This window comes from Fringilla coelebs, assembly GCF_963513975.1.
Source record: "Fringilla coelebs genome assembly, chromosome: 11".
Lineage (NCBI taxonomy): Eukaryota > Metazoa > Chordata > Aves > Passeriformes > Fringillidae > Fringilla > Fringilla coelebs.
The window spans coordinates 16,905,531-16,927,675 of record NC_140037.1 but is presented as its reverse complement, the minus strand read 5'-3'; the positions used below and the strand labels follow the sequence as shown (position 1 = coordinate 16,927,675).

At 48.6% G+C, this 22,145-nt stretch overlaps 1 protein-coding gene across 1 annotated transcript; it reads left to right on the top strand.

Annotated features, from left to right (window-relative positions):
* The first annotated feature begins 10,461 nt into the window (after positions 1-10,461).
* RAP2C (RAP2C, member of RAS oncogene family) lies at positions 10,462-19,919 on the top strand. The gene is made up of 3 exons (XM_084212981.1): positions 10,462-10,971; positions 12,704-13,023; positions 17,837-19,919. Exons 1-2 carry the CDS (start codon positions 10,699-10,701, stop codon positions 12,980-12,982), a joined length of 552 nt encoding a protein of 183 aa, XP_084069107.1. The 5' UTR covers positions 10,462-10,698; the 3' UTR covers positions 12,983-13,023; positions 17,837-19,919.
* Positions 19,920-22,145: the final 2,226 nt, after the last annotated feature.

Here is a 22,145-nt window from a genome sequence, read left to right as displayed (position 1 = left end):
GGCTTGGAGGAGCAGCCACCCAACTCTGATGGGGTCCCAGCTCTGGGGGCTCAATTGGAAGATCTTTGCTTTGCCCTTCCCTCCTCCTTTTGCCTTTTTCAGGGTGGCTCTGCCAGTCTTTAGCACCACGTGCCCTGGCATCTGCCCCACTGTTCCCACTGCCCTTCCCCTGGATCAAATGTGTAAATCCAGCCCTGAGGGGATGGCACTGTGACACCTCACCCCTGCCTGAGGAAGATCCCTGCTGCCAGGCAGGAGACCCTGGCACGTTGCTGCTGCACCATTTCTCTCTTCACAGCCACAGCTGGGCTCCAGAGAGGTATTTCTGCTTTGCTCCATGGTTGGTGTAAATGATTTGCTGGTAAATGTTATCAGAGCCTTCCCAAGGGAGCCGCTGCCTCCCACCCTCCGCAGCCGCCGCTGCTCTGAGCCCGTGTCTGTAATCGATGCTGCTTCTGCTTTAATGCTTCACAGCACCAGCCCTCAGCCCATCTCCATGGCAGTGCTGCTGCTGCAGTTCCTGCATGTCCTGCCCTCCCCATGGCCCCACCTGCCCCACAGCCCTGCCAGCCCCCCATTTTGCCCCCACACCGGCAGCACAGTGGCCCCTGAATGTCTGGCAGGGCTCCCACTGGTGGACAGCTCCTGGTGATCTCATCGAGGGGCACTGCGGGTGTTTTGGGCTGCATGTGGCTGCACCAAAGCAAAGGTGCTTGTGCTTTGGAAAGCTTCTGGAAAACTCTTATTGAGGAAACCTGTGTTTTGCTTTTCCCCACAGAAGCCTGACTCAAAGCCATCAGCCACTTGCCCTGTGGGGTGAGCCTGCCTGAGGGTCACACCCTTCCATGCTAGTAAGGAGACACAGGAGATTCCCATCACTGTTCTCAGAGCCACGTGTGGCTGTGCCAGGGCAGAGGAAATACAAAGGTAAGACCATGTATTCTCTGGGGTGCAAGGTGCTGGTGGCCACCTACAGCCCGTGACGTTGGGGTCTGCAGGAACAGCGGGTGCTGGCTCAGCAGCTCCCCTGTCTGGAGCATCCCTTGTGCTTTGGAAGCTGGACGTGCCCAGTCCTGCTGCCCTGGCCCTGCTGTGACCCTCAGTTAGGTTTGGGACAGGCAGGGCCCCAGCAGTGCTGGCAGCAGGAGGACGGGTGACGCGCAGGTCACACATCACGATGCCACTTGTGCTATTGCATAAATCAAGGGGATTTGGGTGAGGGTAACGAGGGCAACTTGGGGCTCTGAGCTGGGGAGGATGAGGCCTTGGAAGATTTTAATTTTCTACACTGAACAGTCCGAGGGTGGGGGCTGTGGGCACACTTGGACCAGTGGGGATAGACTGAGGGTAGCCCATGCTGAGAAGGGAGGTGGGCTGCAGTTCCCCCCACCAGGCTCTCACCCCTCTGCCAGCTTTGCTCAATTATGGGAAATCCTTTAAGCTTTTGCATTAGTGCTGTATTTAGGTCTGCACTGTATTAGGGCTTGGCATAGGGAGCACAGTGAGATTTCTCACTTAATAAAGAATGTTTTAAAGGCATTTGTCACCATGCCTGCTGCTGGGAGCCAGCTCTCTGGGCAGGCAGGGAGGGTGCTGTGGGAGGTGAGAGAGCTGGGCTGGCTCCAAGGCCTGCTGTGCTTGGCCCTGGCCAGGTCCCATCGCTGTCCCTGTGTTCCCACACTGAACATTGGGACAGAGGGTCCTGGTCTGCTTCCATTACCCAGCCGGGGGGTACCTCAGGTTGTGCATCCCAGGGCTGCAGCTGGTGGCCTCCCCACCCATCTGCATCAGCACAGATGCTGGCAAAGCCCAGCCACCCTCCCGTGAGGCTGCAGGGCTGCTGTGCTGGCAGGAGGCCCATCCCATCCTGCTGGCAGTAAGTGTGTCATGGGTGGTGATCAGGGATCATGAGTCACGAACGCCCACCCCAGGCAGCCAGCCTGGCCGGCCCTGGCACAGGGCTGCAGAGCAGGAGGTGGGACAGATCTGCCTCCTCCTCTCCTTCTGCCTGTCCCTCCTGCAGCCTCACCAACCTGCATCTTCCAGGGCACCAAATGATGGGGTACCCCTCAGGCAGCACTTACCTGGGGCCAAGGTGACAGTCAGCTCCCCTGGACCAGTGTGGGGATGTGTCCCCCCCCAGTCCTGCTCACAGGTGTCAGACACTGCCACAGCTCTACCCCTGGATCTTGGACAGCTTGGCAAGGATGGGGTTGAAGGGGCTGCCTGAGGAAATGTGTGTCCCCTGGACTGTAAGTAGCTGAAGCTGGGGCTGGGCCAGCTCAGGGTGTGCTGCTGGGAGCCAGGAGGAGCCTCTGGACTCCCCTTTCAGTGTGGATTTTTCTTTTAGTTTGGTAATTGTTCAGCCAACAGAGTATTAGATAGAGATTTTGAGCCTCTGGTGATGGAGCTGTGGCAATGGCTCTCACTCTTGAGGAGGGCAAAGCTCAACCCTTGGTTTGAGGGCAAGTGAGGAGCCTTCTCTCCCTGCTCAGCCTCATGAGTGTCACTTCAGCATTGATCCATGTCCCCAAACTCCAACCCCTGCAGTTGTTGTGAGGGCCACAACCTGGAGAAAGCCAGGCTTCTGCATCAGACCATGGCTGCTCATGAAGGACAGGAGAGAAGTTGTGCTGTGGCTCAAGTGCCATCCCTGGGCAAGCCCAGTGTAAGTGCATGTGGCAGCTCCCTTGTTGGGGGCTCAGCTGAGAGCCCTGGCAGCCTCTTCCCCTTTCCCTCAGACCTGCTGTGTGAGCAGGAAAAGAAAAATTTTGTGGGATTGTTGTGGATCTGCTGCTGAACCAGGCCCCAGGGCAAAAGCCTCTCCCAAAACCACCACTGGGGTCCCCAGGGAGGGCCACAACCCCAGAGAGAAATCATCAGACAGAGAAAGCTTTCATTTCCTTTCTGTCTTTGCCTTCTCCAGCGCCAGGCTTGATTATTCCTTTCAGCAACACAAAGTGCTAGCTAGAGAGGCTCAACAGCCAGAGATCAATTTTCTCTGCTCTTGGTGCAATGTGTCTGTGCAGGGGGAAGTGGCTTTTTTCCTTCCCTTCCCATTGTGCTGTGACTTGGTGGGTGGCACCAGGGGCAGTGGCAGCTGCCTTGCTGGAGGGAGGGTGGCAGGGAACGTGTGCCAGCCCTCACCTGGTGCTGTGCTGATGGAGGGTGTCAAAGCCTTTCACTCACAGCCATTGAAGAGCAAAGATATTGCTGGGAAAGAAATCCCAGCTTGTCTCAGACATCAGTATCACTCTGAGGCACAGTGCAGGGTGGGACTCTCCACTGCTGCCTCTGCTCCTGCTGTGACATCCCCTCTCATTCACCACTTGCTAATGGAGGATGACTTTCTTTCTAGGGAACATGCAAAAATTTGTCTCCACAGGAATAATATGCAAAGATCTCATGTTTAAGTGATTGGAACATAATGGCAGCACAAGGTATGAAGTCTGAACACAGAGGAATTCAAGATGGTTCTCAATTATGCAGACAAGATAAGGAAAAAAAAATAAAGAACTTCAGAATTTTAAGGGGATGGGAAAGAATTTGGCATGGGATTAAATATTAGGGAAAAGATTAGACCAGCAAAAAAACATGAGAAAAGCCTGAGGGGTGAGGCAGATGGACCAGAGCAAGGAAAGCTCTGGAAAGCAGGGAAAGCAAGGAAAGCTGTCAACCCACAGACAAGGACTAACCAAGGGATGAGTCCTAGCACTGACCCCACAGCATCCCAAGTCCACATTTCCACATTGGAACTGTGGCACAAGGCAGAGGGAAGAGAATCCTCTCCCTGGCACTGGCATGGCTGGACTTGCTCAGGGGCTGCTGACAGTGGGGTGTGGATCAGTGAGGCAGTGAGCCCTCGGTGTGAGTGCTGGCTCAGCCCATGTAGGGCTGTTTGTTGGTCCATCTGTACAGGGATGGGAGGTGCTTGCCTGTTCCTGGAGGCTGGGAGGGAGCACCAGCCTGGCAGAGCCACAGTTTGCTTCCACCAGCCACTGGTTTGGTCCTCTCCAGACTGTGTAAATTAGGAAACTCTTTGAAACACCAAAGTGTCACACTGCAATGCCAGGCAGCAGCCTTCACTTCTTTAAGCAGAAATACAGCTGGGGTTTGGATCATTGGCTTTTATCTACAAAATGCTCAAGCAAGTTCATAAACTGCAGAACAAAATACTAAAGACTGCAGGTAATTATGGTAGAAACCTCTGGAGTCCTCCCAGCACAAGGAGCCCCAGCAAAGCTGTCGATGGCTCCCACTGCTTCTGATCCTGGCTGGCAAATATTAATTTTGGTTTTTTTCAAGTTGAGAAATTAACTGCTTTGCAACCCCATCTAATTTGAATACTCTAATTAAGCAGTTTCGGTTCTTTTCTCCTCCCAGGACTTTCCCTGGCCAAGCACTTTAACTCCTTGGTTCCCAGGCTCCTGGAGCAGTCAGCCTCTGAGGTCTGCTGATTTGGCTCCCTTGGATGATGATGATGGATGCCACATGTCATCCAGGCTACAGCTCTCCAGGGTGTTATGAAGACCCTTGCTGGTGTCTGGATTGTCTCCAAGCAGCCAGGTGTTCTTTCCAGGAGCGCTGACAGGCTCTGGTGTGGAGGACACACAGCTTTGTCCCATCGGCCTCCCTTGACAGGGAAGCTGATCAAGTGTCTCATAATGAGCTCGCCGTGTTCCTGCTCTGCAGACGGTTTGTTGGCTGCTGGCAAAGGCAGCCTGGGGAGAAGCTCTGCCTGGCTCCCACTGCCCATGGCTCTGCCACTGCACTGCTATGGAAAGCCTTTCCCTCTGGCCTCAGGCTGATCTCTGGAGACATCTCATCCAAAACGTGCAGGGTGGCCATTTGGGGACATGTGCCAGGCACGGGGACTCTCTGCTGATGTGTTTGTGTGGCTGGGGAAAAGAGATGGATGGGAAAGTGTGAGTCCTCAGCCTGGGGAACAGGGCCATGCCAGGGAGATGGTCTGGGAAATTCTGGTTTGATATTCTATGACTCTAAATCAAGTGGGATGTGCCACCCTGCAGCCTTTGGTAACAGTGGCACTGCCCACCTGGGAAGAATCTCCCACACAGCATGACTGCTGCCGGAACTCAGATATTGTGCATCCCATGCTGGCCAGTGGCTCCAGGAAAGGGCCACCAGTATTCCAACAGAAATGTCTCCGTGTCACCCACCCGAGGCACTGAGGAGCCATGAAGACGAGGTGCTCAGCTGTCTCGGCGACACTGCCTGTCCAGGGCTGGGGACAGCACAAGGAGGGGTGTTCTGGTCTCAGGTCACCGCACAACCTGGCAGTGCCCGCCCGGGGACTCGGCACGCTTTAATGAGCTCAGAGCCTGCATGGAGGAATTAACGACTCGGAATAATACTTGTCACTTCTCTGTGAGGAAATTGTCAAGTGAAAAGCAATTTACTAAAAAAGGAGGGAGGAAAGAAATGGTTTTGCTTATTAAGATCAACATCATATTAAAGTATTTTCTCAATACCCCATTTGGGTTGAATTTTACATTTTCTCTCTCTTGCTCTCACCAATGGGAGTAAAGCAGGGGGTTTCACTCTAATTAATTGTCATCTGCTTCATTTGGCCAGCAAATTTCATGAGCAAGGTTACACATTTCTGTAGCATTTGAATTTCAAATGCTGCAGGAATATGATAAAAAAAGGAAAACACGTGGAATTCTAAAAGCAAATGGAAACCTTTCTGCTAGACATCAGTTTAAATTGCTTTATACTTACAAATCTTAAAAATATGTCTTGATGGGGTATTTACCTTCCCCCTCCTTTGTTTTCATTTGGAGTTTAAAGCAACAGGTTTTGGTTTATGTGTTCACTGTTGCCTTTTTTAGCCTTAAGGAGCTTTATTTTCAGTTTTACTCTACTGTTGGTTAGAAACTTTAAAATAGGTATTTGTGTTTCTATGAAGAGGCTGTCCCATGTGTTGGTGATTTAACAAAGGCAAATCTGAGGACAGCTCCATCCCCTCAGCTCTGCAGAAATTTGTGGAAGGTGGTACCCAAGGAGAGGGTGCTGTGCTGGCATCATGTCGGGTGCGTGCAGGACAGGCCACTCTGAGAGCCAGGAGCTACAGCTCGGTGTGAGCCCAGCACAGACCCAGAGAGCAATAGCTGGAGGCGCTTCCAGGCACTGCAGAAAGGATTACAGCAGCTTGGACTGTGAAGGGCAACGAGGAGAGAGCTCGACGTCTGGAGAAAATAGGAAGAGGAATGACCCGTGAAAGCACATTGCTGGTTCACCAGCACGGCTTGCTCGCACGGAGCGGTGACTCATCACCGCCCAGAGACCCGCTCGGATGCTGATCCTGCGGGCAGGAGGTGCAGCATCGCAGGGGATAACCAGCAGAGAGGGATGGTGGGGAGGTGAGGGGCTGCAGGCAGTGAGTGTGGCTGGGTGTAGCAACAGCATCTTCCCCTGTGGTGCTGTTCAGCTCCTGGCCAAGCTCTTCTAAATGGCTGGTGATCTGGTACCATGTCTGTGAGCCAGAGAGAGATGCTTCTCCCAGAAATCCCAATAGTCGCCTTGTTGTATCAGTTATATTTCAGTGCAGCCCTACTTCTGCTTCAGAATTGGTAATTGCTTTGGAAAATGTCCTTTACCTCTTTTGAAGCACCATCATGCCTTTTGTTGCAACTAAAGTAATGGCTAAAAGCTGAGGGATGGCAGAAAATCAGAAATTTCTGAGAAAGGTCCTTAGGATTTGCCTCTGAGTCATCTCTATATTGGCAGGAAAAGCTGGCAAAAAAGAAAAGCATCTCTGCAGGTTCTGAAACAGACCCAGAATTAGGAGTCTGGGCCAGGTGGACACATCCAACCCCTAAAACACATTTCACTGGAACCTGACTGGGCTGAGATCAAAAGCTGTCATTGCAGCTATGTGACTGGTGTAACACGACCTCCTTGAATGAGCTGCATGAGAGAGCAGTCCCCGGTGCTCCAGTAGCCATTTGAGCCCTGAGGAGCTGGTCCTACCCTGCAGCTTCCCTGCTGAACACCATAAGGCACAATAAGTGGATTAGCAAAACCTCTGGAAGAGGCAAAGAAGGAAGGACACTGGGTCTTAAGCTGGTTTTGCATGTATTTACGCAAATGACGTCCCCAGCTGGATGGTAACTGAGGTGAAATCTGGGCTATCCCTGCTTCCCCGGCTCAGAAGCCTGCTGCAGGCTTCCTGGCAGGGGAGAGCCTGGTTTGCAGCTCGAGGGAGTCAGAGCAGATCGATGATGGCAACGGGGACAGCCCACAAGAGGTGGTGGCAGTCACGCAACACCCACACTGTGGCTGCAGTGGGGAGGCTTTGGCTGCTGGGAATTGGTGCAGTCCCACCCTGGCATCCACAGGACATGTTCCAGACTCCTCACTCCATCCATGGCTTGGGGAGGCTGCTTTGTCACCTCTCGGGGTTCTGCTCCCTGTCACACCTCCCTGCTGGGCACAGCACCGGGCAGGATTCATCTCTTACATTGGTGAGATGGGGATTGCAATTATTCCTGGCCCTTGCTTGTGCCATCTGTCTGTTCCCTGAACATCCCTGCAGGATCTGTGTCTTAGCAGGTTAATTTAATAAGAGGCTGCTTTATTGTTGCTGGCTGCAGGCACAGCATAGAGCAGCTGAGTCCATCAACAGCACAGAGCTGCTCTGGCAGCAATCGAATCCTGCCCGGATGTTCAATTGAGAAGGTTGTTTTGCTGAGAAAGGGCAAACCCTCCTGGGGCAGCACCGAGGGCTGAGCCCTGCTCCTTTCTCCTTGGCAGGAGCTGGGGAGAAAGTGGCAGCACAGATTAAATCAGGCCTTTGACCCGGGATGTGCCACACCTCAGGGGAGGGGATGGTGATAGCGAGGGAGTGGCAGAGGTGGTGTTGGCAGGAGGTGCCCTGCATGGCTGGCTCAGGACTTGGCCATTTATGGCAGAAGCAGCTCTTCCCATCCAGACTTTCAAAACCTTTTACATCACCAGCTATTTTTGTGGCTCGGGATATGTGGTAGGGCACAAGGTGGTGAAAGAGCTGTGCAAACTGTTTAATGAAGGGAATGACTCGTCTTAAGGTTAACAAACAACCTGGTGCACTTTGAGTTTGGCCCTTTTTTTCAGCTATAGGCATCTATGCCCAGGTATAAAGCGCTGTGAGTTGGGAAATAAATCTTGGCAATCCAAATCAATACTGGAGGAGGGAAAAAAATCCATTTTCCCAATCCTGTGTCCACCTGCTTGGCCCTCCCCTCAGCCCAAGAGCGAGGTATTGCTGGTTAAAGTCAATTGCACAAAAATATATTTGGCTTTTCTCCCACTGTGCTCTTTGCCCCTTCCTCTCCTGCAGTCATTCCTCCACCCATCACAAACATAATGGACCAGCAGTGCCACAAAGACGTGCACATAATGAACCTAAGTGACCGTGTAATCTCTTTATTGTCACCCTCATCCTCCCTTGCCCCTTTTCTCCCTCCCCCCATTTGTCACTGTCGCCGATTGTGTCATGGTTAAATTTAGATGGGAAGGTCCTCTGGGAGCAACTGCGGCTTTCCTTTATCCCGAGCACCCTGAGTGCATTAAGGTACTTTGCAAACTCGTGACTTCTAATGGGGTTAAAGTAGGAGGCAGCCTGTTTTAATGCTCACCTTTTTACATTTTCGAGCTGATTCACCAGCCACATGAAAATCTTCCATCCAGGCACGTCTGCCTCCTGCCAGCAATTCACTTGACAACACAATTCTGGAGGCAACAGTGAAGGAAGGAGAGGGATTTTTACTTACATGTAATAAAGAAGAGTGAATCAAATTTGGTGTAACTTAAGTAAGATTTGTTCTGGAGGACAGAAGTACTCATTGACCTTTTCCCATAATGGACATGTTCTCTTTATGGAAAGAGAGTGAATAAAATAAAGCTGTTTGTGAAAACAGCCACAAGCAGAGTCACCTGCTCAGTACCTTTGGATGGTTTTAGGCTTGACCAGGCACATCTCTATGGCTGCTGGAAGCCCGGGATGGACACAACGCGGCAGCTGTGTCTGCCCTGGACTTGCAATCAAACAGGTGATGCAAAGGGGAAAGGGACAAATCAGCGCCTCGCACGTGCCTGCTGAAATTCTGCAGTCCGCAGGCAACAGCAGAAACAAGGGCGGTTATATTGGAGGGGAGCTTCTCCTACGGTGGGAATCATCGAGTTGGGTCTGAAGCGAATGGGGGATTTTATTTTAGAGGGAAAACAGACGTTGATTCTTTTTAATTGCTTCCTCGTAACAAGGGGGAGCTGGCGGGGAAGCGGTGGGGATGGCTCTGGTGCCGTGCTGACACCTGCTGTCAGCACTGCCGTGGGACTGCCGAGCCCGGCCCGGCTCAGCCCGGCCCAGCGCCCCGAGCCCGGCCCGACCCGACCCAGCCCAGCTCAGCTCAGCCCAGCTCAGCCCGACCCAGCGCCCCGAGCCCGGCCCGGCCCGGCCCAGCCGGGAAACTCCGGCCGTTTCTGGGGGCATTTTCACGGAACGGAGAAAAGCGGGGGGCAGCCGAGCACTGAGGCTTGGGCAGCTGTGGAAGTGTAAAGGTACGGGACAGGCAGAGGTAACAACTTTGACAGAGCCACGGAGTGGTTCGGGTGGGGAAGGAGCTTAAGGTGATCTGGTTTCAACCTTGCCATGGAGGGCCTTGGACGCTCCAGGCTCTAGGGCAGCCACAGCTTCTCTGCACAGCCTGTGCTAGGGCCTCACCACCCTGACAGGAAAGATTTTCTTCATAATATCAAATCTGAGCCCATTCATTCCGCCTTTCCTGTCACTACATGTATTTGTAAACAATCCCACTCCGTCTTTCCTGTAAATTCCCTTCAGGCACTGGAAGGGGCAATTAGGTCACCCCGAAGCTTTCTCATCTCCAGGCTGAACAATCCCAATTCTCTCAGCCTTTCTTTATATTAGAAGTCCCTCATCCCTGTGATCAACTTGGTGACCGTCTCTGTCCCCAGCCCAGCGGGCTTGCAGGGATGAAGAACCGCGGAGCCGGTGTCACAGCCCGGGTCCCGTGCGGGTCTCTTCCCTCAGGGAGCTGAGAGGAGTTTGTTATGTAGTTTGTTCAAGTTATCGAACAGGAGCTCGTGGACGGACAACGCGCCGCTCACAGAGCCGCCCTCCGAGCGGCCGCGGCCGCCATGTTAGGGCCGCCATGTTGGGGGGCCGGGCAGGGACAGTGCCTCGGTGCCACACTCAAACCTGTCCCCCGTCACAGCGCGGGTGCCTCGGTGCCACACTCAAACCTGTCCCCCGTCACAGCGCGGGTGCCTCGGTGCAACACTCAAACCTGTCCCCCGTCACAGCGCGGCTGCCTCGGTGCAACACTCAAACCCATCCCCCCGGGCGCAGTTCGGGCGGGCCGTGACGCAGCACGCCGGAAGTGAGCGGTGACGACGGGGCGGGGCCGCCTCCGGTGCCTCAGCAAAACTCTTCCGGGTGGGGGTGGCCCTGGCGGGCGGGTCCCGCGGCCGAGGCGGCGATGGCGGGAGCGCGGCGGTGAAGGAGCGCAGCGGGGCCGGGGCCGCGCCGGGCGCTGACGGGGGTCTCGCTCCCCCCAGGACGGCGCGGGAGCAGTGGGGCCTCGCCCTTCACCTGAGGCGGGCCGGGGCTATGCGAGGGCCGCGGTGCCGCCTGCCCTAGGCCCGGGCCCGGCGGGGAGCGGCGAGCGGGGCCCGATGCGGGAGTACAAGGTGGTGGTGCTGGGCAGCGGGGGGGTGGGGAAGTCCGCCCTGACGGTGCAGTTCGTCACCGGGACCTTCATCGAGAAGTACGACCCCACCATTGAGGACTTCTACCGCAAGGAGATCGAGGTGGACTCGTCCCCCTCGGTGCTGGAGATCCTGGACACGGCGGGCACCGAGCAGTTCGCCTCCATGCGCGACCTCTACATCAAGAACGGGCAGGGATTCATCCTCGTCTACAGCCTGGTCAACCAGCAATCCTTCCAGGTAACCTCGCCCGTGTCCCGTCCTCGGATAGAGCCGGCCCTGCCCCGGGAAAGGCGCTGGGCCGAGGAGGAAGTTTTAGGGGTAGCCACGTGTGCGTGGAAGCGCTTTATCTCCCAAGGGCCGAAAGTGTAAATGCCCAGCTTGAAAGCGCGTTTGCCAGCCCTCCTTCCTGATGGAAAACTGCTTGCTTTGCAGGTACTTATCAGGGTGCCACTATTGTTAAATCCCACGCAGTGCTGGAGAACAATGACTAGCTCCCACTTCCCCAGCAGAAATCTCTTGGCAATCCCCTTTTGTGAAGAAATCACTCGATATTAAAACTGAGACTTCCCCTTCCAACCCCCTCTCCTTCCTAAAAGGCATGTTTCTGCAGTTGCTCTTGCAGAGAGTCTCATTGTTCTGCAGTTGTGACTTGTTAAGCGAGCTGCTATTTTCCGCTCCCTGCCCCCAAAATATATTCCTGTCCAGCACGAGCTCGATGCTCTCACAGCGTAGGTGGAGTACTGGAGAGGAGAACTAGCTATACACGATCATTTTGAGGATCTGGATTTGATTTCTGCTATTAAAACTCTTAAAAAAAAAAAAGGGAAATGTCTCAGCTAGTAGCTGGTCTAAGCTGCCTGTAGAGATGGGGCTTTGTTTTTGGGCAGTAAGTGAGTTTAACAGCACTCCGTGCAGCGCAGGGATTTGCAGCTCCTGCCTTGGCTTGGGCTGCTGAGCTGGGTGTGTTCCAGCTGCTTGGCAAGACCTTGCACACCCCCACTGTTTGCTTCTGAAGGCTAAACCTTATCTTAGCAGAGGCCTCGAAACAGCCCTGTGCAAACTGAAGGCATGCTTATCTTTGGAAAACAACAGCAGTGACATTGGGATGCTTCTGCTCTCATTTTCACTGATTTTTGGGTTCCAGTGAGCCCTCATTATTTGAGGAATGGATGTGCAGTAATCCACCTTGTTAATATTTAATTATTCCCGTCTGTCTGTAGTGTTTGCTCTGAAGGCTGTAGGTGTAAGCCTCTCTGCAGTTCTTTACACAGTGGTAACTTCAAACGTTAGGCTTGCTTTGTCTCAGAACTATGCAAGAATTTGTAGTACTGATAGCAACTTAAAACACTCAGGGGGCAGGGGAGGCTGACTCAGACTTTCAAGTGTAAACGCCCCGTGTCGGCTCAGACTTGAATAAATGCATCTCTAGGTAATAAAATCTCTTTACAGCGTCTAATTTGGTTACTTACATGTGATTAAATGTGTTCACAATGAATTATTCCAAGCATTCCAGGACTGAGAAGGCTTTATTTAAATTGATGGCTCTCTCAAGCTGTAAACTAAGCACAAACTTCCTAAATGGTTGTGTAATGGCATGCCCCTGCTAGGGTTACAGGTCCTTAGACTTGAGACAACTTCTTCAGAAAGCTGAAACCAGCCTTCAGAGCAGCAATGCCGAGTCCTCCTCTGGCTGAAGGGACTGTCTGAGAGCACAGCAGTCGCTTTCTGTTTCTAAAGGCACATAAAATTCTCTAAAGTGCACATGCTTTATATAAAAGAAGTAACTTAGTGATAGGTAGTAAATTTTCTCTGAATTCTAGATCTGCGTGACCATGAGTTTAAAAAGCCTCCTGATGTATTTTTAATGTTCAGTTGCACGTGAGGGTTATTAAAATGTGTTTCTGCAGTGGTTGTGTAGCAGTTCCATGTGATCCCGTGCATGTACTAACCAGCTGGATTGTCTGACCAGGACATCAAGCCGATGAGGGACCAGATTGTCCGGGTGAAGAGATACGAGAAAGTTCCTCTGATCCTGGTGGGGAATAAAGTGGATCTGGAGTCGGAGAGGGAAGTCTTGTCTGCAGAAGGCAGAGCCCTGGCTCAGGAGTGGGGCTGTCCCTTCATGGAGACATCAGCCAAGAGCAAAACAATGGTGGATGAACTGTTTGCTGAGATCGTCAGGCAAATGAACTATGCCTCCCTGCCTGAAAAACAAGATCAATGTTGTACAACTTGCATCGTCCAGTGAGAGAGATTAAGAAAAACCTCAACCATGGCCATACAGAGCAGGTTGGTGGAACAGTCATAACTAACTGAGGTGTCTAAATATGGTGTTTCAGTAAGAGATAAAGGGACAGGGAGTCTGAAATGAGGCAGCCTTCCTCCAAAAGAGATGGGAGTGTGTGCACATGGTTGAGTCAAATGGACTTCTTGTGTTACCTCAGTAGGGTTAGTCAGGGAATACTGCATTTGGTTGCAGTTATTGTACAATGACAGAAAGTGAATGATCTCATTGGCACCTATTTTGACTGTCAGTGCTGTATTTGGTGCTGTGTTATTCTGCATAAGTGCTTTGTGATGTTGCAGTGGGTTTTTCTTGTAGCTGGTATCTGAATTATTTTCCAGTAATGGGAGTTACCTTGGAGTTCAATGGGATTATTGTGACCAAGTTTCCCTGTAGTTTTGCTGAGAAGACTTTGAGCTTGTTTAAAAGAAATAAAGTTCTGTAGTACAGAAACTGACAGTACCCTTTTGCCTTATCAGTGGAATAAGTTTCTCTTGCAAGAGAACCACCCTGAGCTGTGAGAAGTGGCTCAAAGCCCGCATGTAATAGTCAAGGGCGTGCACAAAGTGCTCTTCATCTCAAATCTCCAGAGCAGAGAACACACTGTAAAATGGCTTTCCAATGCACAACTCTCCTATCCCAGTGACTCACAAGAGGTGTGATGGGAGTCCAGTGTTCAGAGGGCTCTCTGTAAGGCTTCCCCTGTGTCAGGTGTTGCTTTAATTTTAATTTTTTTTTTTCCTCCAGGACAGCTGCCTTTGGCCTTTCACATGTGTGGTCTTTTTCATCACCTTTTTCCTCCTGACTGTGAGCGGGTCTGTCCCTCCCCGGTGTGCATTCCCATGAGGTGGTTCTGAGCCCCCCACTCCTGTTTCCCCTGTAGCTGTTGTAGGTCTTGTTTCACCTCTGGCTCCAATCCATGTGACTGCAAAGCACCCTTGGTGTGCTCTGTGTGTAGCCAGCTGGGCCCTCAGACCTCCAGTTGTCTGTTGGACCTTCACAAACAACTCGTGATCTCTGAGAGCAAGTGCAGGAGTGAGGGAGGATGTGGAAACTCAGGGGAAGGAACTGCCCCTCCTGACAGCTGCCCTGCTTGAGGCTCAGACTCCCACTGCCGTGGTAGTAACTTGCTTAACTCAAAGGAGCTTTTTGTGTCTGAATGACAAGAGGGAAAATAGGTTATTACTGGAAGCTTTGGACCGTGTATCCTCTTTAATCTTGAGTGCAAGGTCAGAGTGAAGTCTCAATGCTTCTCTTTGAGATTGTTATCAAGTGTTTTGTAAATATCAAGTTTTAGGTGCTCATGGTCCTAGCGCTGTCATGCTACAGATAATATGTGATGTTTTTATCTCCAGTTCTGTGAAATTAGGAAGGGCTGCTGTCACTGTGTAAGAGGTGCAAGTTTGAGATTTCCTTGTTGAAAGGTGAGCTGGTGTTTTGGAGCAGAGGAAAATAAAAATCAAGTCTTTCATTAATCACACCTGCAGAGTCTATGGAGTTCTAGGAAGAAATGAATCTAAGAAATTACTGCCTTTTTTTTTAATTGAGTGCTGCAGGGGTAATATCCTGAATTGTGTATAGTAATGCAATGTTGCAGCTATTTCTAAGGCAGCTTCACAAACAAGATTATGTGGACTAGAAGTATCGTGCCAAAGGATATGGCAATTCCCTGGGTTACTAGTGGTTTGTCTTGTGCAGGTTATTGTCTTAAACTCTGACAAAATCAGGGCTTTCATCCTTGAAATTTAGAGTTCTGGAATTGATTGCTTCTAAGGGAGGCTTTGTAACCTGTCTGCTTCTGGATTTAGCACTAAGTAGCACATTTAATCTTAAAAGTGAAATTGAAGAAGGGGCAGGAGGGCCACATGTTATTCCTTTGAATGATAACTTTTACTTAGATTTGGTGGCTTCCTAAACATGTTCTTGCTTCAGAAGAAGCATCTGTATTCTTATGTCTTTGAGAGGCCTTGAGACAGGGGATCTAAGCTTTTGTGATAGAGATTTCCTCTCCTTCCTTCTGCCTGGCTTAGACAGAAGGAATCACCCCAAGCCTTTAGCAGGAAACTGCTTCCTTGCTTCTGGGGAGTGCTGTCTCTGCCTAGTATAGTCTCATCACCTGTGCCAAACAAGTCTTTCCTTCCTGATCCATTTCCTCTTCAGTCCAGTTCTCACCATGTCTGGTACTTTTTATTACTCATTCTGGCTTTTCACAGGCTTCATGCTCTCTATATTTCATTTCAGGCTAACACTTTTGGGGTACTTTGCTCTTCTTGGCTCCCACTCTGTCCTTGTTCTTTGATTGAGTAGATGTAGGATCTCATTAACTTTATCATGAGCCTTTGCTGCTCGATAATTTCTGTCTGATGTGCTTTGGTAGGAGAGGTGCTGATGGTGTCTTGTGATAGCTCTAATCAGCTTTGTAATCCTGCTTATCTGTGATCCAGGAAACAATTGCTGCTTGTCAGTCCTCTGCTTTAGGAGTGACCCCTCCTAGGTAAATTGAAACTGAGGAAGTAGAACCACCTGTCTGAAAATCTGCGGGCTTGAACTACAGCCGTGTCCTGGGATCATCATCATCATCTCTGAGTTCTGTAACCTGGCTGTGTCCAGGAGGAGTCTTGGGTGTGTCAGTTCACAGAGCAGTGCATACAACAGTTTGTGTTCCTGCAGTTCTGATGCCAGGAGGGCACCAGAGGGGTGGGGCTGGATTTCTTTTCTGAGCCTAGCTTTGCCTGAGGCTGTTCCAGTGTCAGTTTTAACTCTCAGGTACCACTTAACCTGAGCTCTTTTTGGTGCTGATACTTCAGCCTGTCTGTCAGCTATGATGTGTAAGTTCTTTCATGACATTTTTGAGAAGCATTTGCTGAACTGTTGTTCCAGTCAGCTGCCTTGGCTGAGATGGAGGATGGAACATAACTGCATAGTCAGGATAACCCTTAGTTCCTTTTAAAAATGTGTGTTGTTCTCACATCCTGTTTCCCACCTCCTCTTTTGTGTTTCTGCAGTGGTCTTCTGTTGTTTTACTCTTGTATTCAGGGATAGGAGAGTTCCAGGACCTGCTTTGTTTTTCTTGCTCCAGTATTTCTCTTGAGTTTTCAGTATGACACTGTTTTGTATTTTGAATCTTATTTAAAGTATGGTTCCTGGTAGAGTGCTTGTGCACTGAAGTCTTTCTGATACTAACAGGATTGGTAACACCTTAAAGGTTGGGATGAAAGACTGATTCTGATTAGTGGTTTCTGTCCCATGTGTTCATGAATAATTGGTATTAGCAAGGCTGAAGGAAGAGGAATACTCTAGGAATAAAAACTGAAAGTGTACTCTGTTCTGGTCTGTGTGGCTGTGCAACAGAGACACATTTATTATACTATCTTGTCTGACTTCCCCTTCTCTCCTCCCTGCTCACAGAAGAGACCAGAGAGTAGTATAAAATATCACAGGCAAATGAAGCCAGATGAGGTATCCTGTAGTGTTAATTTTAGCGACTAAACACAAATGGAAAGACTACAAATCTGAACTGGGAGATCCCTAACCTGCAAATGCAAGGATGCTGAAGGGCATGTGGAGGAAAATACCATTACTTCATTTTTCTGTTCTTACTATTCCCAGCAATTCTTTGCTGGCCACATTATTGAATGCTGGGTTTAGATGAAGTTTTTGGAGTGGATTTAACTGTGGTAGGATAAGGAGCTACACTGTAAATTATTTGCCTCTTCTGTGCTCTAAGCAAAGATAAAACATCTATTAAGCAGGTCTTATCCATCCCCATTAGAACCTAAATGTTGGTTTGCTGCTTCTGACAATACAGGAACTCTCTGTCTAAAACTTGTGCCCCAGCAACAGTGTGTGAGGTAGGAGTGATCTCACCAGACTGGGAGAAAATTGCTGTTAGTTGGAAAACATACAAACCAGCAAGAAAAACGTGGATGTTGGCTCCTGTCAGGGCAGGACTGCTGCTCCTGAGTGTTGGCCAGTTGTTAGGCAGGAAGGGGAACCCTGGCCATGTCAGAGCACTGTGGTGACAGACTGTTAACTGAGAGCAAACCAACAGCTGAAAAGAAATGGTGCAGTAGGAAACATAGGTCCTGACTCATTTGGAGAAATTGAAGAATTGACAAGGCTCCTCAAAATCCCTGAAAAGTCATGGATCAAGCTAGAGTGAAGTACATGCACATACACATGACAGGTTTCTACAGACTTTGAGCTTCACCTGAGACTTTTAGGCTAGCGATCTCTGCAGATAAATCCTGGGAGCTACAAGCAAGTTATCTGTAATGCAAAGATGGTTTGGTGACATTGGTAATTGTGTTGGTGTGCTTGATTGAGGATGGTGGTATACAGCTCTGTCCCTGCTGAGGCTGTCTGAATGCTAAGGGGCTTTTTTGGAGTCATTTAGAGGGTCTGATTGCTGAGAACTCAGGTGTCAAAACTGAGTGAGTTGGCTCATCTGCCTGTTCCCAGCACTTGTGCTAAAGGCCATTGCTCTATGTTACTGGGTATTACACATACACTAGATGTCCTGCATTGGTGCATCTGTACAGGAGAACTTAAATTTCCTGGCTTTTTCAGATCTTTAGATGCAATTTCCTATCCCACAGCAGAAGCTATTACAAAGTGAATAGCAATAGGTTGTTACCTGCTTGCCTCCTGTATTAACAGTTAGTGGAGCATTTGGGAATGCTGCTGTGGAAAACTGGGCTTTGGAGCTCAGGATGGAAAACTGGCCATTCCAGGCAGGGGAGGAGCCGTGTTCGCTTTGGATATGTATTGAATCTGGCTTTCATTAGGCTTTTTGTTTTTTGTTTGTTTAAATTGCAGATAAAACTCAGAGGAAACTTGCACAGATGCTGCTTTGGAGAACTTTCAGCCCAGGTTGCAGAGCTGAGCCTTGGTAAACCTGTCTCTATTACAGCACATTGCCATACATCTAAGTGCATAAGGTTGGTGGCCTCCAGGATCCACACACCTTAATCAGAATGCTTAGCATGTTTACCATAAGTTTTAAAATCTGTTCTTTACCTATCAGTCCTTTTATAGCTTTCTAAGTTCATATAATGGCTAATATGCAAGAGTTCATTTTTAATATTTTAATTGATTTCTTTAATCAATTCTGAATTTGTATTTATTAAATACTTAAACTCAGTATTACCTACTCAATGCCTTTTAAAAGAAGAGAGTTTTAATGGAGAATAAGTTGAGCCTTAAACAAATGGTTACTTCTGTATATTACCTCGCATCAATGCTTATTTCTATTTGCAAGGTTTTCTCCTACAATGTAGTTGGTCATTCTTTGAGACTTTTTGTTTACGTGTGACAGTGTCATGGAAAGATACTGGAGGCACTCTGTCGTCTGGATGTAGTATCCCTTTTCTTGGCAAATGCAGCTGTGACAATGTGTTTGTAACTGGTCTGATTTGACAGTAGGGATCACTTGGAATGGCATAGAAAGTCTCCAGCTGATGTTTCTGGCAATCTCGGGTTTCTTAATTGAACACGACAATTGTAGCATTGAAAAACAGCAGCACACTTTTCCTTCTACTGAGTTTCTAAACTTGTTTGTTTACAAATTGCTTCTCTATGCCTTTGAAAAGGGATAATGTATCCTTCAAAAGGGGCTCTATGCCTTCTCTGTCAGCTCAGCTTTGCCTGGCACAGTAAGAGACATCTAGTAGACCTCTGCATATGTAAATCTAATGCAAATAAGATCACTTTACATTTTATAGTTTCTAATATTTGTCTTTCTGAATAATATTTTAAAGCAATATTTGTTAAAATTTTTCTTGCACTGTCACAAATTGCTTTTTAGTTTGGTTTTTTTTCCCCAATAAACAAGTTTAATATTAGAGACAAGTTGGTGTAACAAGGGGAAAAGCACCAGGTTTCAGTGATACTAACTGCAAGCGTGCTTTAAACAGCCATTGCCTTCCTTATTGTTTACCTGATCAACATTTTCTCTGAATACTTGAAAATTTTAACAATAACACAGGTATAAAGATCAGAATGAAAATGTACAAAGAACAGACAAAATCTTTTTGTTCACCTCTATTAACGTGTTGCATACATGAGAGCTTTTTCTAGCAGTGGTTTAAAATGTGTAATTTTTTTTGCAGAAATTTAATAACTGCAGCTCACCTACTGCACCAAAGTTCTAGGTTTTTAGGAGCCCAGCTTTAGTCATTTGAACATGCTTCTAGAAATGTACGTTCTTTCAGTGTAATAGCTAAATATCTATGAGAAAAGCTCCAGTAAAAGCAGTGATGGATATATGAGGTTAAGCAGTTGAAAACTCACAAATTGTATTGTGGATGATGGCATTTAAAACAATAAAAGATCACCGGTACAGTATCTCAATATTAATGTGTTTTATTGGTAATAATGCAGGCTGACTTTACAATATTAGCAGAAATAAAGATTCTGTGTCTACATTCAGTGTTGAATTTGAATCCTGAAAAGAAGAGGACAGGATTTCTGCCTGGTTATTAAAACACCTGATTCTTTTTCTGTGGGGTTACTTGAATTTATTTTTTTCCTGTTTGTACAAACTTTATAAACAGGCTGAGGCTAATACTTAGGTTTGCACTTTAATATCAGAATTAAACCAAACCTTGTATTCAAACTAGACCTTTTTTTTAAGTGATGGTTGTTGATCATTTTGGTAGGTTGTAAGGAAGTAATAGGATATGAAAGTAATTCATAAAGATCCTAGTTTTCCTTTGTCTAAGAAGGAAAAAGTTGGTTGATATTGGTCAGTGGTTCATTCCTATGGGTAGTTTTCAAAGCAGTGTTCATTTTCATTGACCTCAGCAAAAAAAGAAAAAAAAGAAAAAAAAAACCACAAAAAACAAACAAATGAAAAAAAACCTTAAACTTGAACTAGCTTAGAGTGACAGGACTGGGAAAATGAGAGATGGTTTCTTCAGCACACTTTGGGGGGAAAAAGGGACCAAAAGTTTATTTAGGCTTCCTCAATAGTTTGCATGTGAAGTTGCTTATTAGAGTAAGAGGCTAATAATAAATGCAATATGTATTGTCTTTACTATGGCATCTGTTTAGGAGTTGTTCAAATCACTGCAGTAGGGCTCTACAAATAAAAATGTAACCTAACATCTTGTATCTAATGTACTGTATCTTTATCAGTGATAGGTGAAATCTGGAATAACAAGTGCAAAAATGGAACAATTACCTATAATGCTTTGTAAAAAGTTTTTTCCAGTAGAATTCATTCTTGTCATTTTGTAAGACAACCCTACAGTCCACCTGTTTGTAACTTTTTTAATAAAATAGATACCTGTATTACCAAAATGGGGTGAGTAGTCTGTGTTCAGTTTCTTCTGGAGTGGGCTGAACTGACAAGCTGCTGCTGCTCTTTGTTTTGTGGGTTGTTTTTGAGGTCCTGTTTTTATTCTAAATGCAGGAACCACATCTGCATTGTCTTGAGTCCTGGTGTGGGGGAGCAGGGTGTACAGCTGTGCCCCAGCTGGGTGTAAAGCTCACAGTGTCGGGTGCTCTCAGGAGGGAGTAGGGGAGTGAAGGCTGTGCATTGTCTTCCTGTGCACGGCAGGCACTCCCCGAGCTGGGGGCCAGTTCAGAGCAGCCCCCTCACAGGCCAGTGTGATGGAGCTTTGTTCAAAAGAAATCTGTGTTTGTCTTGTGTGAGTCTTTAATGTTCTTGATTTCATGCAGGCTTTATGTGTGTGAAGATGGCCACAGGTCCTGACATCATCTTGCAGTGTCTGTAGCTGCCCTCCGGCCAGAGCCGACATCTTCCCAGCACCCTGGCAGAGTGAGTGCTCCTGGAGCTCTGCCACAGGAGAGGCACAAGATTTTTCCAGAAAACCAAAGTGCCCAAAGCTATTTGATAACAATTATCTTAAACGCTCAGTAAAAGCCCTGAATTTGCCAAGTCAATGATTGTCATCTGGGCTCTGTAACAAAAAGTGCATCTTCCTCAGGACATACAGTCTTGGCACTGACCTTTAGTACTGCATTTGTAACTAAAGCTGTGCATTAATGGAAAATGTGATTTCAAGTTGAGAAAAAGTTGATACCTTGGTACCTTCAGTCCTCAGCAGTGTGTCAGCAGGCAAAACCACGTAGCCTGCTCACCACCCCTCCTCCAGCTGAAGCAGCATTAGCCTTATCTTGCAGGTAGGTTTCTGTACTGTTTCTTCTTCCTGCTCACACTTCCTCTGCTGCAATAGAGAAGTAGTTTCCATCTCGAGAGGAAAATGCTTCTAAGTGATTTTGGCTGAAATGTCTGCTTCCCTAACCAAGCTGAGATGTGAGGGTGAAGCATGCTCTGTTCTCATTAGTGTCACTGAGGGTGGGAGCTGATACTTTAGGATCTGTCTGCTTTGAGGTGTTACTATTGGGTTCATTGCTGTGTGAGTCTGACTTCTTGAGTGATTTAAAACAAGTCAGAAGGTGGCAACAATACTCCCAATTCCTTATGGCACTCAGTGTAACTAAGGAAGCTGCTTCCTCTTTCCACTTGTAGGTTGGGAAGTGATGTGAGTTAAACCCCTGTGACTTACACCACTAGTTTGTTTCCAGGTGACAGTGTAATACAGGCTGGGTTGGGGATTTTAAGGAAGGACATAAGATTGTTATTTAAGCTATTATCTTTCAAAAGGCTTTGGTGCTGAGAATGAACTTGGTTGCTGCTGCACAACTTGTGTAGCATCCTTTGTTAAATAGGTGTGGCATAGTCATGTTGCTCTGTCTGGTTTTGGGGCTGTTTATGTAGTGTTTCATGGCAGCTTTTTCTTTGGTCTACCAGGTCTTGCTCTACAGGTGCCTGCAGTGTCCTGCAGCTTCCCCTGTGCAGCCAGAGGACAGGGATGTGCCCCCAGAGCCATCAGAGAGCAGGAGCCAGCTGCAGCACAGGCGAGAGGCTTGTCCCCACCCTGCTCCCCCAGCCAGCACGGGTGACACGTACCTGTGTCACTGCCCAGGGCAGAGCTGGGCCCTGCAGCCCGGCTGGATGTGCAGGGGTGCAGCCCACAGCCCCACAAACCCCACACTGGGCACAGAGACCCTGCCAGGGCGGAGGGTGAGCCGCCGGCCACACCTCGTGTGGAGCTGCACGCTGGCATCTGCCCCGGGAGGCTGGGCTGTAATTACAGTG